Here is a 15,757-nt window from a genome sequence, read left to right as displayed (position 1 = left end):
AAAGCTCAGCACACACACAGAAGACCTTACAGTATTTTAATATCACTGCTTGTATATTCTAATCCTGACACCACTTGAAATATAATTCTTTCCCCTATTTTAAATCATGGATGTGAAATTGCATTAAGGCAGGAGTGTGTGGGCATAAAAGCAGGGATGTTAAATGGACATATGAATGCAGGGGTGAATCCTAACCTATTAAGTACTTTCCTTATTATTTCTGAAAGTGGAGCGTGATAATTAGTTTGGTAGAAATCCTATAGTGGGGTGGAGGTATGGGTCTCAATAGTTGAGCCAAATTAATTTCTTCTGTCACCTTGAGCATACGTTCCTCTTAATAGGTTTAATTTATTTCACGGTGATTATCTTTTTTTTAACCACTTGACTGTGATGCGCATATTCACCACAAAATCCACTTCAACCTTCTGCACATGAATGGTATATTCATACCTAAATATGATATATCTGCACAGCGTCATTACTGCTTTGGCTGCTGAGTCTGTGTGATCTGAGAGATGGCACTGTGCCGTTTTCCCAGGGGTCCCTGCTGCTGCGGCCCAGTTGTCATGTGATCCATGTGTCTGGCTAAGAGCTCAGTTTTTCTCAGGAGTCACTCCAAGTCTTTTTAGTCCTAAAAGTTAACAATCATTCTTGATGTTAAATCCATCAGAAACCTCCATGTGCCACGAGGTCGCTTTAATAATCTCCCCTGTGTATGTGTGCGTGTGTGTGTGTGTGTGTGTGTGTGTGTTGAGGTTAGGGTGGGCCATGGGAAAGTGGCATACCTGAGCGGATTAGAATGATCCCTAGGACACTTTCCGTGGGACACACTCACATACTAATTTCGTGTAAATTCAAGCGCATAGCCATTTTGCAACATCTCCCACACCCCAGGCTTTTCTCTAACAAAAAGAACATAAGTCACTGCAGGATGAGCGTACCTTGAGGGTATGCCTGTGCATGTGTGTGTGTTTGTGTGTGTGTATTTAGCCCCACCCCGATGTGTATGGTTTGTTTTTGATCTCTCAGGGATCACTCTAGTTGCCCTGTCTGGTTTCAACTTACACTGGTAAATTACACCCAATCACTGAAATTACATCCTATGGACTCCCTCTTTCTCCCTCTCTTTCTGTGTGTGTGTGTGTGTCTTGATTGTTGACGTCATCTCACAGAGCTGTGCTTGATGTCAGGTTTGATTAGGCTGAATGAAGTCCAACTGTTTTTGTGTTTTCGTCATTTAGGGGAAGTAAAATGGAAATGCAGCTGTTTTGTGTGCGTGTGTGTGTGTGTGTGTGTGTGTGTGAGAGTGCGCGCGTGTTGGAGGAAATTGCTCTGTGGTGTGTGGCGGCGAGTGCGTAAGACTGGTTGTCAGCTGGTAAGCAGTAGAGGCACGGTGCGTAGAGAGGCTGATGCACAAGTCTCAGTTTTCATTCGAGCAGCTACAGTAAGGGAGGCTTGATGGGACAAAACTCAGATGGAGGAGCTGTAGTCTGCCAATTAGTGCACCAGATGTCAGTTATTGTTGGACTAGGATTATGGCAATAACTGCAATTGGCCAACGGTTATGAGCGTGCGTGCGTGTGTGTGTGTGTGTGTGTGTGTAAGTGAACTAACTCCAGTGTGATAGATTTTAAACAATCTTCTTTTGGGACTTGCTTCTTTTTTATTACTCTTCTGGCACCTGCAGTGTTTTTCAGAATTCTGTCTCCCCTTCTTTCTCTCTTTCTGTGTAGTTTTTCAGCATTTTGGAAATGTAAACACTTCTAAAATACATCCAGATGTTACCAGCTGTGCTCCGCCACCACAAACACTGGGCAGGCAGTGTGTGTGCGTGTGCGCCTCAAAGACTCCTTTCTCAACTATTCACTCTCAGACAGACAAAATGATTGCCTGATTTTGTCGTATATCTCTGCTTCTTTGTCTGCGTGAAAGCAGGTTTTCTAATATGGTGTGTGCGTGTGTGTGTGTGTGTGCTGAATAAGACTATTGTAGTTGTTAGAAGATGCTGTGGGCTAACACTGGCTGAATTAAAGGCTCTATGAAATGCAGAAAAGTCAGAACTGATGCAGTGTGACAAAGACAGCGATTTCATAAACACGTTGACCTTATGTACATCCCATTATGTCTGTCCTCCTATCTCGCATTGACTCTTTCACTCTCTCACACACACGCACTAACACACAAACTCGCACAAAGCAAGAGTAGCATTTTTAGGACAAAGCTCCATTTAGATTTGTCATTACAAGAGATTGGAGAGTTCAACTGCTCTATTTGGACAAAGATGAGAAGGGTGTAATTGTGAGGTGAATGGTGTTAATGTTTGTGTGCAAAATTTGCTGCATGCAGACACGCAAGGACACATTCTTACAGACACACAAATGCCTGTTTTTCAGGTCTCCAATTAGCAGATGTCCTTAACTTCCATACTAATATATTATTACCGGTATTGTTCTTCACGCATGCTCCCGTACACAACAGGTGAATGAACACGTTTAAATGTCAGCCTCATGCTGTTTCAGATGTTTCAGCATACTGTATATCGTGTGTGTGTCTGTGTGTGTATTTGTTTATGCACCATGGTCATGCTGAAATCTTGCTCCTTGGGGAGTAATTACAGAAGAGGTTTTCTGGCCGTTTTCTCTCATTAGTGTGAATATGGAGAGAAATCGTAGAACCTCAGCTAGCATGACTACGCACACACACAAAACACACACACACACACACCGAGGCTGTGTGTTAGGCACAAGTCCACACATGCACGGCGCTGAGGCTGATGCCATGACTTTAGTTTGGAGGTACATGGTGCGCTTCTTTGCCCGCAAGTCTATTTCAGCCATTGCCTCTCTGTACACATTCATGCTGTGTGTTTGCACATGTTTGTGTGTGTTTCTCCCATTCTACAGCATCTGGCCTGCGCGTCGTTCTGTCCTTCAATTCAAACTGCAGGTTGTTTGTTTGGGTTTGCCCTTGCAAACACACCATTAGGCCTGCCCTCTGCACTCAGGACTATTCCTGGCTCTGGCCTCAGTTTAGCTCAGGCCTGCTGCCTGGCTCACTGGAGGTCCCTGCAGGCAAACCTCAGTCCTACCAGAATCCAGGAAGATCCGAACCACAGCGCACCGCCCAGCCACCACAGTGAAACTCTAGCCGCTTCAACCAGGCTCGCCCCACAGCAAGCCTTAAATGTCAGCTGGAGGGCTAAAACGTGTGTTTCCTGCAGAACATCTTCTCCGTTTGATAGTCAACCCAATCAAGATGCAGCAAGTCGGCCTTTTCTGCAAACAAACAGGAACGAACAAGAAGTAGGCCCCTGTCTTTGTGACTAACACTCAGCCAATGAAAAAGGATTTGGGAAAGAGAGATGAAAAGTGAAGGAAAGAAAGAGAGAGTGAGAGGCAGCAGAGGAAGAAAGAAAACAACAAAGGTGGTTAGGACAAAAGCAGTATTGTATCACTGAAATGACTTGTGAGTTGAAAGCCTTAAAAGTCCTCCCCAGAGCCAGGTCATAAAGCCCAGAGACGGGCTTGGCAGGCCAGGCTAGAGCCAGACAGGCCTGGCAGTCGAGCCCGGAGAGCTTCCAGTAACAGGAGATGTAAAAATCAATTTGCCGTGAAAAAGGTAAACAATCGGAAATGACAAATATGCAGGTTCTTTCCATCGTTCTTTTTTCATCTTATGCTATTTTCAGTGTTATTACAGAAGACAAATGCAGGAGAATGACTAGTCAGGAGTCATGCGGTGAGGGATCCCGGCAACGTTCATTGGGAGGTTGAGAGAGAGGGAAATTTTTTCCCCCCGTTTTCACTACCTGAAACAGTCAAGTTTGACTTTGGCTGTTAGCAGTTGAAATACAGAAACTCTCTCTATTAGCAGGGATGTTGTGAACACACAGAAGGACAAGTCAGCAGTCCTGATTAAATAGGTGGAGGTCGATACAGCCATGTGGAGGGAGAAGCGATTGAGGGATTGGGAGATGACACAGAGCGGGCGGGGGGGGGTTTGAATCCTTGGGGGCCTGTTTGGTGGTTAGGGGCCCTTGGGGGCCCCGACGGAGACCTCCATTAGTGGAACGATCTGAGCTTGGGGGAGCTGGTACTGTGGTGGGCCTTCGAGGCATGGGCCAGTCTGTTTAGCAGCAGTTTGTCTGCATTGCTCATAACATTGATCCGGTGTTGAACTGCAGCCGTAGGAAAGCTCTTTGCTGCTGAATAGGCCGAGCAGCAGAGTATTGATAAGGCAGAGTGGACCAGTAGAGAGCCCTGCACCCTGTTGGTCATTTGGTTAAGACAGACAGATCTTGTTCAATACATACACCCCACGGCTGCCTTATGGCATGTTAAATCGGTCTGTGTATGTGTCCGCTTGAGTGCAGTTGCACATCTATACGTGCATGTGTGCGCGCAACGATTACTGTCTTATAGAATCTAATCCTCTTTGCTTTCTCCACTTGTCTTTCTTGGATGAACAGATCTGCTGTGACTGGCTGGGAACGAAATGAAAGGGAGAAAAAGAACAAGTGAGAAAACAAACATGTTTCCCAGGCCCCAATTAGCCCACTTTTATTGCCCCTAGATATGCCCCCCCCCTTCACTCTCTGCAGTCTGCTTACAAAAAAAAAAGCTTCACATCATTGAGAGTGCTTAAACATCAGCAACAAAAACTGTGGCAAGAGAACATAGAGACAGAAGTAGGAGACAAGATGGGGGGGTTACAAATGCCACTGTTGCCCACCAGTGCGCTTTCTTAAATCTATTTTCAGAGAAAGACACATTGACAGGGATTCTATTAAACAAGTGTGTGGATGTGCTACCGTCTCTTTGCATCCGCGTGTGTCTGCACTGTAGGATATGTGTGTTTTGTGGTTGTTGTGTTTGTACAACATCAGTCGCCGAACGCTCACAAACAAAACAGTTTGAATCCTCTGTGCAGAAGCCATCAATTCTTAATGAGATAATGACATGCTAACATACTCGCAGCAGCAGCTCTGTTTACAGATGAAGACAAACCACAAACAAGACACAGACATGCCCAACCCTCTAACTTTCTTCCCTATACATTTTCTTTTCACTATTTTTCCCCCCTCTTCTCCAGCTCTGACTTTGTGCGCTGGCCAAAACCTTGCAAGAATAACAGGTGGGGAACATCTTGATGGTGTTTGTGTGTGTGCGTGTGGGTGTGCACAGTGTGTGTCAGTCTGATAGACATGCACATACGCAGTAATGAGACAGGCTCTATAATGTGGCTGCAGACCAGATTCCCTAATAAGAGAAGAATGTTGTCCATGGCATCCAGAGTTTTCCACTGGAATCACACATTCATCCAGCCTGTTTCCTGCCCCGGGGTCTTCCTCTCGGCATGAACAGATGAGGAGAGGGAACCCTCTGTCTCCCTCCCCTGCTCCCCGCTCTTCCCATTGTCCCCGTCCCCTCCCTCGCCACATCCTTTTTCTCATCCATTTCATCACTTTTTCTCGCCCCTCTGTCACCGAGGGTCAGTCAGTGTGGGTTATCGGAGCTCTGTCTTTTCTTTCTCTCTGCTGGATTGTGCTAGTCTGCTTCTGGAGTGACACAAGCACATGACTCACAAAGTGAGTCAGACCAATTCAGGCTTATTGCTGAGGAAATGGTGGTGGATTAGGAGGAAAGGTGTCTTTCTCGGGCTGGTACAGGAACACACACACACACACACACACACACACACACACAGAGGCACACACAGCTGAGTAAGAAAAAAAAACCATCTGTGGTTCACTGAATCTTCGAATTAATGGAATTCTTAGTCTAGCTGTAGAGCAACTTTAAACAAACCAAGACAGAAGTTTAAAAATTCACATTCAAATACTTTAACCTTGAAATCTCCCCTTGCCAAGGCACCAGCTCCCTCTTTTTTTCATCTGTTAAATGTTTGAGTGTTTGATAGTTTGAGGTCTATAGCAGAACCCGCCCGGGAATTAATGTCATTCATATGCCCTGCGGAAATTACTTTTGAAATGCATATAATCTAAAACATGCAAATGAGGCTGACTTTGTGCACCCTGTTTAATATGAATTATCATTTTGTGAATACCTATTATTACTGCGTACATTTCTCCAATTATATTGTTCTTTTTTTTGTCACTTTTGCATACGGACGCACATGTGCACATCAGGAACACCAGAAACGAGCACATGCACATGCTTGCTCACATGCATGTGGGTGCAGGCAGACAGACACACACTCAACACACACACACGCACGCACGTCGCAGAATGTCTTTGTGATGGGTGTATTTTAATGAGGAGTAATAAGGATGGTAATGACCCAGTCCACTTCTCTCCCTCTCTCTCTCCCTCTCTCTCTGTCTTTGTTACTCTCTTCTTCTATCTCTCTGCCTCTCTTGCCCACTGCCTGGCACACAGCTGTTAGTTTACATAAAGCCAATGAGAAGAGTTCATTTAAAGAAAAGGGGAAAAAAAACCCGCTATGTAGCCGCCTTTCGCAGATCCTGCACAAATTTACCACTCAAAAAGTCCTTAAACAGCAAATGAAAATAACAAGGCAGGAAATACAAGTGTTGCTCATCCAATTTTCATTAGCTGACTGAAATATTGATGTGTTTTAAAAGTGAACAGTGCATGTTTAGTTTGTCTCTTCCTTTTCTGTTTCTGGTGAAAGAGCACTGTTATTAATGTCCTTGTCCAAGAGGCAGACATTTTTTTGCTCTTTTCTCCTAAATTGAATTGAAGGCATCCCTTTTTCAAACGAATTACTCTATTAATTTATTTATACTGCGCCATAAATTATTCTATTAATATTAGCATGTTCCAAATTAGTATGACTTCTCTCAATGTTCCTTCTACTTCTATTAATTAGCATGCTTGTCACTATAACAAAGATTTTTCTTTCTCTGATAAATTATAAAGGAGACATTTTTTAATACAATGAGAACTGCCTGAGAAATTATTAATATTTTAGTTGTGGCCTGTAAGACAAAAGTAAGGAGAAAAGAGCAAGAAGAACAGAAAACTAACAATAACATGGAATACATTATAGACTGTCATTGGTATGCAACAGTGTTGATTTTTATTTTTCCTTACTGAAAGAAAGAAAAAAGAAAAAACACGAATGTTCGCGTGTGTAAGCACACCCATACCGAATGCTCAGGGATATCATCTTGTTTTAGCACTTTTGGATAGGATGTGAGTTAATTACCTCTGTAACAGCCTGGACCAAGTTCAAAAGTACTAAAATTCAATTAATTTGAGAACTGGACATGCTATCATTTTCTCTGCATGTCTCCTTTAAAGTCTGGCCTGTTTTTACTGTGGACTTATTCAATTATATTTGATTAAACTCGCTCTGATCCAATCTATTAATTAACTAGGAAATGCAAAGTGCCAGACTTGAAAGCCGATGTATAAAATTATATCATGTCCACTTTGATATTTATTTATTTATATTTTTTCCACACCAGTATTTTTTAATCCATTGTAACCCCTTTATTATTGTAAGTTGCTTTCGCCCATTTTCAGGTAATATTAAATCTGTTCACTTTATCTTCCTTGTAATGCAAATTTTGATCATAAATGGAATTATGTCTCACCTAAAGGCAACTACAACACATTTACCTTTTCATAAAATACACTTCCACTCTCTGTTTCTTCAACAATTTTGTCGTTTCACGCAATGAAATATAAATTGTCCCATGTAATTAGAATTAAGAACACGGGGATTTATTCACTGAAGGTAGAGGATATCGACTTCAGGAACGGACCCCTTTTTTGTTAGAAAGGCAGGGTTCTCTAAATATTACTTGAAGGAAATTCCGCTTTTTCACATGCACCTGCACAGGCACGCACACACATTTGCTCTACCAGATTTAAAAATACTCACGAGTGAAACTGCATGTGTGCATTTATGAATTCTTGCACTGAGGGTCAAACAGGTCACACTCGCCACACACCACTCACACGTCACATCTGTCGCTCAAATACGAAAATGAAATCTCAATGTACTTAAGTCTCAGTTTACTCTTCTGTTTCACCATCATGTCATGTGTCCGTTTCCCCACTGACACCTGTTCATCTGTATTCCTCAAAATTTCCCTCCTTCTCTCTCTCTCTGTGTCTCTTCCTCTCTGCCGCCCCCCCACCTCCCCCCCGTCACAGTGAAGGTCATTCTAATAAAGTGCTCTCATAGGACAGAGCTGCTAATTGCTCCGCGGCGCTTTAGCTGGTTTCAGATCCAAATAAAGGCACATCGCCTTTTTCAAAAGCTCCTCTCCTTCTTGCCCTGCATTCCTCCACCCCCCCTTTTCACCTCTGTTCCACCATGTTAAATACAATCTGAGTAATATCCGTGTGGACTGTCATAGCCTGACCTCAGCCTCCATTACCTCTCAGGACAGAGGGGAGAGATGAAGGTGAAAGCTGGGATTTTTCACCTTCATGATCACAGGATGATTTCCAACTGGCAAACGCGAGTGCGAGCACGCACGCGCCTGAAGCTTTGCCTCTTTAGGAATGTACAACCCGTGATTTTAGGCTCAGATAAATGAGGTGTGCATGAGGTCCGCTCCTTCTACAAATATTTGTGTGTGCGGTGTGTGTGCATTTGTGTGTATCTTTGTGTCTACCTCCAGTATTTTGAACAGACAGCAGTCTGCAAGCTGGTAAATCACTTACTGCACTCTAAAGGAAGGGTCGAGGTGAAGGCAGGAGTGTATGTTTGCCCCGGTCATACACACATACGGAGCGATCTCATCGGTGCGGAATGTGCTGTGTGTTTACCTATGGCTCCAGAACCCACCTGACCAAGGGAGGCTAATCTTTATGGGCTCTGTAAACAGGGACTTTGTCTTCAGAGAACTGCAGGCGGGCGAGCAGACACCCAATTCGCACATGCATGTGCACGCAGACATACACAGCAGGGTTTTAAAGCATATACGGTACGTTACATTCTGTACAGCAAGACACAGAAAAACACACATGTGCAAACACACTAATAATATGCCCATCAAAACTAAACGCCATATGGCAGACAGTCCTGCAGAAGTATAGAACTCCCCATGTTTACATAGCGGGGGATTTTCTTATCATCTGCACTCGGAGTCCCTCTCTCTTCATCTCTCCACTCCCCAACAAAAGCACTGGCTTCTTCATTAGCCAGCTGCACAGCACACTGGAGGTCAGAGTATAGGCCAGTGCTGCTAGCTTCCCTCTCTGGGTTGATGATGCTCTTTGAAGCCAGCCAGCCAGCCAGCCAGCCGGTAGTAGATATTGGCCCACATCTGACTGACTATCTGTCTGTGGGATAATGGAGTTCACCTGTTAGCACTGGAGCAGGGCCAGGGCAGCCGTAGACATCTAGCATTAGCCCTTTTGCTGTTAGCCAACCTGTTAGCCCTGGCCGGCAGCCAAAGTAGCCTGGAGCGGTGCTGTTAGCTGCTATAGCTTTAGCTCTGTGTGGAAGTCTACCTGGCTGCTCTGGAGTGTAATCCTGCCGCAAATCTGACTAGCACGTAGCAACAGCCAGCTGCAGAGGAAACAACCAAACTTGGACCGGGAAATGATGGAAAAAGAATTTGTGCAGAATGTTTTTGTGTGTGCGTGCACTTGTGTGAGAGTGTTTGCGTCTTATTTCTTCGGCTTTCCTCTGACCTCATTCTCTTTTATTGAAGCGAATACACGTCAGCTCAGAAATGCCACGCAGATATCCCTCCTATCCTTCTTCCTTTCCTTCTCCCCTCTGTCAGTCCTCTAAAGGCACGATACTAGACAGGATTGTTGAAGGTGACTGAAATGTAAAGAAATTCAGTTCAGCTATGTCGATATTGTCTATTATTTATATAAATATTTATTCTTTTCAAGACTGGATAACGCCATTTTTATGTCATGGCTATTTATTTCACACAAAAAGATCTAAAATGTTAAATGTATTGAGGGTAAACTGAAAATATCTTAATTCATTGACAAATGTATGTCTTCAATATTAAGAGAGATTTAGTTTAAAAAAAAAATGCCAATAAGAAAAACTAGAAAGACAAAAATAGTGCGTGGCTGAATCATGGTGTTGCAGCACTGTGCTACAAAATGCTGCAAAATGCATGAACTTTCTGACAGTAATTCAGTTTATTTATTTAGAGTGATGCTGTTCTTAACAGCTCTTCTCACATGCCTTGACACGCACAAGATCTCCTCATTAGTTAAATAGTTAATTATCTGCTTGCATGGAAAGGTAAAGAGGAAGGTGCTCCAGTAGCTGAACTTCTCTGAAAACACCCTGTTCTCTCCATTAGCCACTCCTGCAATATCATTAATGGAATATTAATAACCCAACCCATAGTTACCTATTGTTTTTTTCCCTTTGTACACATGACACCAGAAAATACTCGACTGTACGAGTCCTTTTTTTCTTTGCTCGATGTTTCTGGTCGCGTTTCTCCAAAGAAAGAACTAATGGAGACATAAGAACCCAGATCTGGTAGTTGGGTTTGTTCTGGGGTTTGGGGTTAAATCATATTCCCTCAGGGCTTGTGTCACAGTTTATTTATTGGAGGACTCTTTGCCAGCTTGCGGAGCGAGAGTGTGAGAATATGGGTGTGTAAGTGTTTACTAAATCATGATCTGTCTTTGTATGTCAGTGCTCATGTCCCTGTCAAAGCAGAGATATATAGAAGAGCTAAGAGTCTTTGTGAAGCTTTTAAGCGACAAATCCCGAGCTGCTCCACTGACAGTAAATAGGACATTTTGTGGACGCAATGACAGCAACCACAATGATTGTTTTTAGTTCATGACTGTCAATTATAATGAAATAAAGCCCCTTTGGGTGTAACAGTTAACCAAATATTGTACGACTCCACAGAGCCATTCAGTGTCAGCAGAGGCTCCTCCAAATTCTGTTTCCTGATTACAAAATAGGTTCGAGCTCCTGTTCCTCAGATATTCTGTCTCCGGAAGAGTGTTTCTCTTGCTCACAAATATTGATTGAACTATCAGAGATCATAGAAATAACCTATGTGGATTCTATTTCAGGGTGAAAACTTTAATGTTTTCCAGGGTTGAACCTGCCACTAGTTACCAGGCATAACCAGAGGGAGAAAGACAGCATGCAGAGAGCAGGAGAGATAATTCAAGAGTCAGATGAAAGCAGATAGATGATGGAGTGTAGATACTGGTACAGACATTTTTTCCCTTACCCCCTCCCTCCTCCACTCACTCTCCCTCCCACCCTTATTCCCTTAGTTCTTTGCCTAATAAGCAGCGTTCCTGTGAGCTGATGCAAGGCGGAGGAAACAGAACAGGCGTTCTGGGACTGCCGGAAATATTCCCACATGAGGCATAACATGATAAAGACTTATTATCTCACTAAGCTGCTGTAAACACAGATGCACACATAAATACACGCTGTACACAACTCTCTGCACAAACACGCATACACAGAAAGATTTAGCAGAAAGCGAACCCGGCCGTGGCTTTTTCTGACGAGTAGTGACCAGGAGGAATCTGACAGAGCCAATCCCCCGGACAAAAGCCCGAGAGTCAGCCGCAGCGAGCCAGCTCACTGGGCATTTGGCTTGGCTTGTTTGAACTCCGCACACAGCCAGAGCAGCGGGAAGGTACAGGGAGAGCGGAGTTGTGATTATTATTAGTGCTAAATTTTCGGGAACATCTGAACGAGCTGCGTGTTGGAACAGGACTCATCCCAACTCCTCTTCACTCATCAATCACAGCAGACACACACATAAACACATGCACCCAGCATTTGCAGTGAGCTAATCCATTACAGTACAAAGGTAGGTGTCAGCCTCTTAGACAAACACACACACACACACATATACACCAGAGTCATCAGAAACATGTCGAGTCCTATTTCCCTTCTTCTCTTCTCCATCCCAATTAAAAGGCAAAGGAGGCCTTTTATTTCCCTCTCTTCCAAACACATTCTTTATCTCTCTGATCTGCGCTCCTCCCTCCCTCGCTCGGTCCCCTCGGGGTAGTGGGAATGTCTCTCCCCACACACTCTCAGGTCAGGGGTTCAGCCAGAGAGGGTCTGAGCATGTATAGAGATTGAGGGAGCGAGAAAGAGACACACAGAAAAGAGCGAGTAGCGGGTTGAGGCAGGCCTCTGCACGGGCTGCTCCTCTTCACTGCCAGAAACACTTAAACTTAAAGCAGCGTGTGTGTGCATGTGTGCATGTGTGTGTGTGTGTATCATAACCCTAATCAGAGACTTCAGGGTAGATTTATGCCCCTGCCTTTTTCCCGACCTCCATTACACCAGCTTATATACACCCATTACAGGATATGACAGAGTACACACCCTTTAGACGAGCATACCACCACACCGCCTGTGTGTGTGAGAGAGAGGGCATGCGCTCATGTCTTTACACACTCCCCACTTTCCCATTAGGTCCTTGTCCACCTGCAAGCTCTATCTCTCTGTCTGTCTTTATCTCTCTTCCCCTCATTGCTAATAAGGTCAATGAGAAAGAGTAAGAAGCAGATGGGCGTACAGTACATTACAGTATAGTGCGGGCTCGATAGCAGGCCAGTGATTCATGCTTAGTGAAATGTGTGATGATGTGAGGAGTTTCTACTGCGGTGCAAAGTCAGTGGACTGTGCAGCGAGATCTGTTGATCACTCAGCACTATGGCTTGCTTCATAATATTACCTCAGGGAGTAGTTTGACCTAGCAGGGGTCTGGACGAAGGTGGGAGGAGGGAGAATAAAGAAGGGAGAGAGAGAGAGAGAGAGCCGAGAAGAGGAGTGAGGTTGGAGATTAAGTGACTAGCTTTAAATGTCACAATAACGCTCTATTTCTCACTCTTAACTTCACAGGCAGATGGGTGCCAGGAGGGAGACAAGGGGAGAGTCAATGGGGAGGAAAAATGCTGCAGCGTGATTTGTGTTTTTTCAAATGGCGCTGCTTGTTAGGCAGAACTGGTGGAATCTGTCTGAAAGCACGCGGCACTTTTTAAACCAGTGTCACCACACAGATGCCCACTTGCCTTCAAAACTTCTAATGTTAGCCCATAAACAGTGAATGGCCCTGTCACACTGGCAGAACATGTAGTACCAGGTATTGCAACACCTTGGAAAGTAAAACCAAAACTGCCTCCATGACCGGACGCCACTTTAGTGAGAAAATATATATTTTTTGAGTGAACTGAGCTTTTAACAGGCGCTCCTACCATCCCATCCATCTGCACACACACACACACACACACACACACACACACACTAGCATGCTCAGGTCCCTGTCCCTCTGCAAGCATCTGGCAGCATTCCATTAACAAAGCTACCAGCGATCTCTCACACCCTCACCTGCTGTCAGAGTCTCAGAGAGAGAGAGAGAGGGAAAAAAAAGGTGCACACACACATACACACAGGCACACACACACACGCACAGGTTCACACACTCTTGCCTCAGAGGAAAAAGAAAAGTTAGATTCTCTCATGAAATGGCTTTTATTGTTTCCCAGAAGGCATGAGTTGTACGCCTCTGAAAACACACACACACGCATGCACACAGTCGCACACCAGACGGCAGGTAGAAATGCCTCGATGGCGTTTTGTGTACCCACTCCGGGTTGCTGAAATAAAAGCAGTAGAACTTTCCCCTTTAAAACTATGCGCTTGTGTGTGTTAATTTCTAAAACTGGATGAGGCAGAAAGACGAGATTGAGCTTGTCATTAGGAGTTCACAGCCTGCGTGCTTGTGTGAAGGTTTGTTTTGTTTTGTATTAGCCGCCTTGTGTGTGTTCTGCGCGCCGATGTGTGTGTCTCTGTGTCTCCTCTCTCCCACGCTCGGGCTCCTAACGATGGCAAATGCGCCTGTGTGTTTGCGAGGGGTTGTTTCTCAAAAACAACAACACATCCAGGAACGGCTCGTTTTGTCGGGTTTTGTGGAAGGAACACGCTCTAATTAGAGAGGCCCTCTGAAGGTGCATCAAACAGATCTTTCTCAAAGACCAACCTGCTCATGGCTCACACACAGCGCACACATGCCACCTCTGATTATTGGAGAAATGTGTGTGTTATTTAACTATATAGCGGAGTATTAACAGCCTTGTCAGTTTAGATTTGCTGCACATCTGATCCTAATCCATGTGTACGCTCCCAGACGCACATCTACATGAAGACAAAAAAGTGTCTGCTTTAGGTGTTGCTTTGTAGCCTCTCGGGCATGTTTGTGTACGGGTGGTTCATGACCAAAAGCCCTTTTCACAAAGTAAACGTGCACACATGCGCACGTAAACACACTATTCAATCCTCTATCTCTCCGTTTGTTTACTTTAGTTTGCTACCTTGTTTGTTCAATCAGATGGGAGCAGGCTTTCTGCTCAAACTGCCCAGGTCACTTTTGTTCAGTATGTGTTTCTGCTTCTCCCCCCGTCAGGTGCCAGTGATGATGGTGGAATCAGCTTCTGAGACCATTCGAACGACGCCGTCCAACCAGAACGGAGTCAGCAGCCTCAGCAGCCAATCAGATGGAGGGGGAGGTAGAGAGGGTGGGTCCAATGGAGACACCAATGGAGAGATCAGCCCAGTTGACTTACTGCACCTGCAACAGCAACAGGTGTGTGTTTGTGTGTGCATCTGTGGCACATATGTGCATGTTTTTGATACTTTGTGTGCCTCTGTGCGCATGCCATGCATGCACTTGACATTATGTTTACACATCTACCTGTGTATATGCTCTCATGAGACTTGTTTTGCAACACCTCCCACTTGTGCAACTCATGATATGTACGAGACGTTGTCTAGAACAGCATGTACACACCGGGCCATTACATAATGTACAGATGTGACAACACTTGGTTGGCCAGACTCTGGTAATTGTCAGCTTTGCATGTTGAAGCAGTGAAATGCTCTGACAGGTTGGCTCGTCAGTGCTTTAATTATCCACTTTTCATAATGTGCCAACTAATTCCACTGGGACACAGTTCACCATAATAATTCATACACGTGAGGTTCCCACTGATATATTATTACATGATCCTGGCTTAAAAAAATAAAATAAATAACAGGAAGAACTACCTGCCATATATAGGCGCTGTCTAGGTGAAATAAACCAGTTACACCTTCTTAAAATGGCATGTACACACTCTATATAGGACCTGGATGCTTAACGAGTGTGTGTGGGGGAGTGAAGTCTTTCTGTTTTATTTTTTCACTGATCCATGAAGTGGTGTTTGTGTGTGTTTGACACGTCAGTAGTGTCTGCAGTTATGCTATTTATCTCCTGTGCGTCAGTCCCTCCCCCAGCTCTCTACACACATATGCAGTACACACGCACACACAGACACACACTCACTGGCCACTATGTAAAATGGAATTTCCAAACTTTTCCCGGAACTTCTTGGAACAAATTGTGCATTTTATTTCTCATTCCCCCCAAAATTCATATAACTGTCTACTGATTACTCTCTGAAGGACTTACAGTACACACAGAGTATTTCAATTTGTTTTTCATCCAGATGTTTCTACATTAGTCATTTGTCCATAACCACACAAAAATGTTCACTGAGTGTTGCCATCTAATGATGGAAACTCGCTGATTCATGTTTCTCAGTCACTGATGTGGCATTTGCTGCTGCGGATGCAGAGATTAAGTGAGATAACAGACTTTCCCTTTTTTTTTTCTTCTTGTATTCTTTTTTGAAGCATGTTTACTCATATAGGAAATATTTATAACACTTTCACTCTCCCTCGTTTTGTGTGTCCGCCCATCACAGAGGGTCAGTGTGAGTTCTGGGCACTCCGACACCAGCTG

The 15,757-nt window shown here is 44.2% G+C and overlaps 1 protein-coding gene across 3 annotated transcripts in view; it reads left to right on the top strand.

The window, feature by feature from the left end:
- The window catches only part of foxp4 (forkhead box P4), a 95,893-nt gene that overhangs the window by 18,909 nt on the left and 61,227 nt on the right, over positions 1-15,757 (top strand). For all 3 annotated transcript variants that reach the window (XM_008299499.1, XM_008299498.1, XM_008299495.1), the window contains exon 2: positions 14,381-14,560. In XM_008299499.1, the coding sequence (XP_008297721.1) occupies positions 14,390-14,560 (171 nt within the window). In that variant the 5' untranslated portion in view covers positions 14,381-14,389. The remainder of the gene's footprint in view (positions 1-14,380; positions 14,561-15,757) is intronic.

The sequence above is a fragment of the Stegastes partitus genome, unplaced genomic scaffold (genome assembly GCF_000690725.1).
Source record: "Stegastes partitus isolate 25-593 unplaced genomic scaffold, Stegastes_partitus-1.0.2 Scaffold1425, whole genome shotgun sequence".
Classification (NCBI taxonomy): Eukaryota; Metazoa; Chordata; class Actinopteri; family Pomacentridae; genus Stegastes; species Stegastes partitus.
This window is presented reverse-complemented; position numbering and strand designations above follow the sequence as displayed.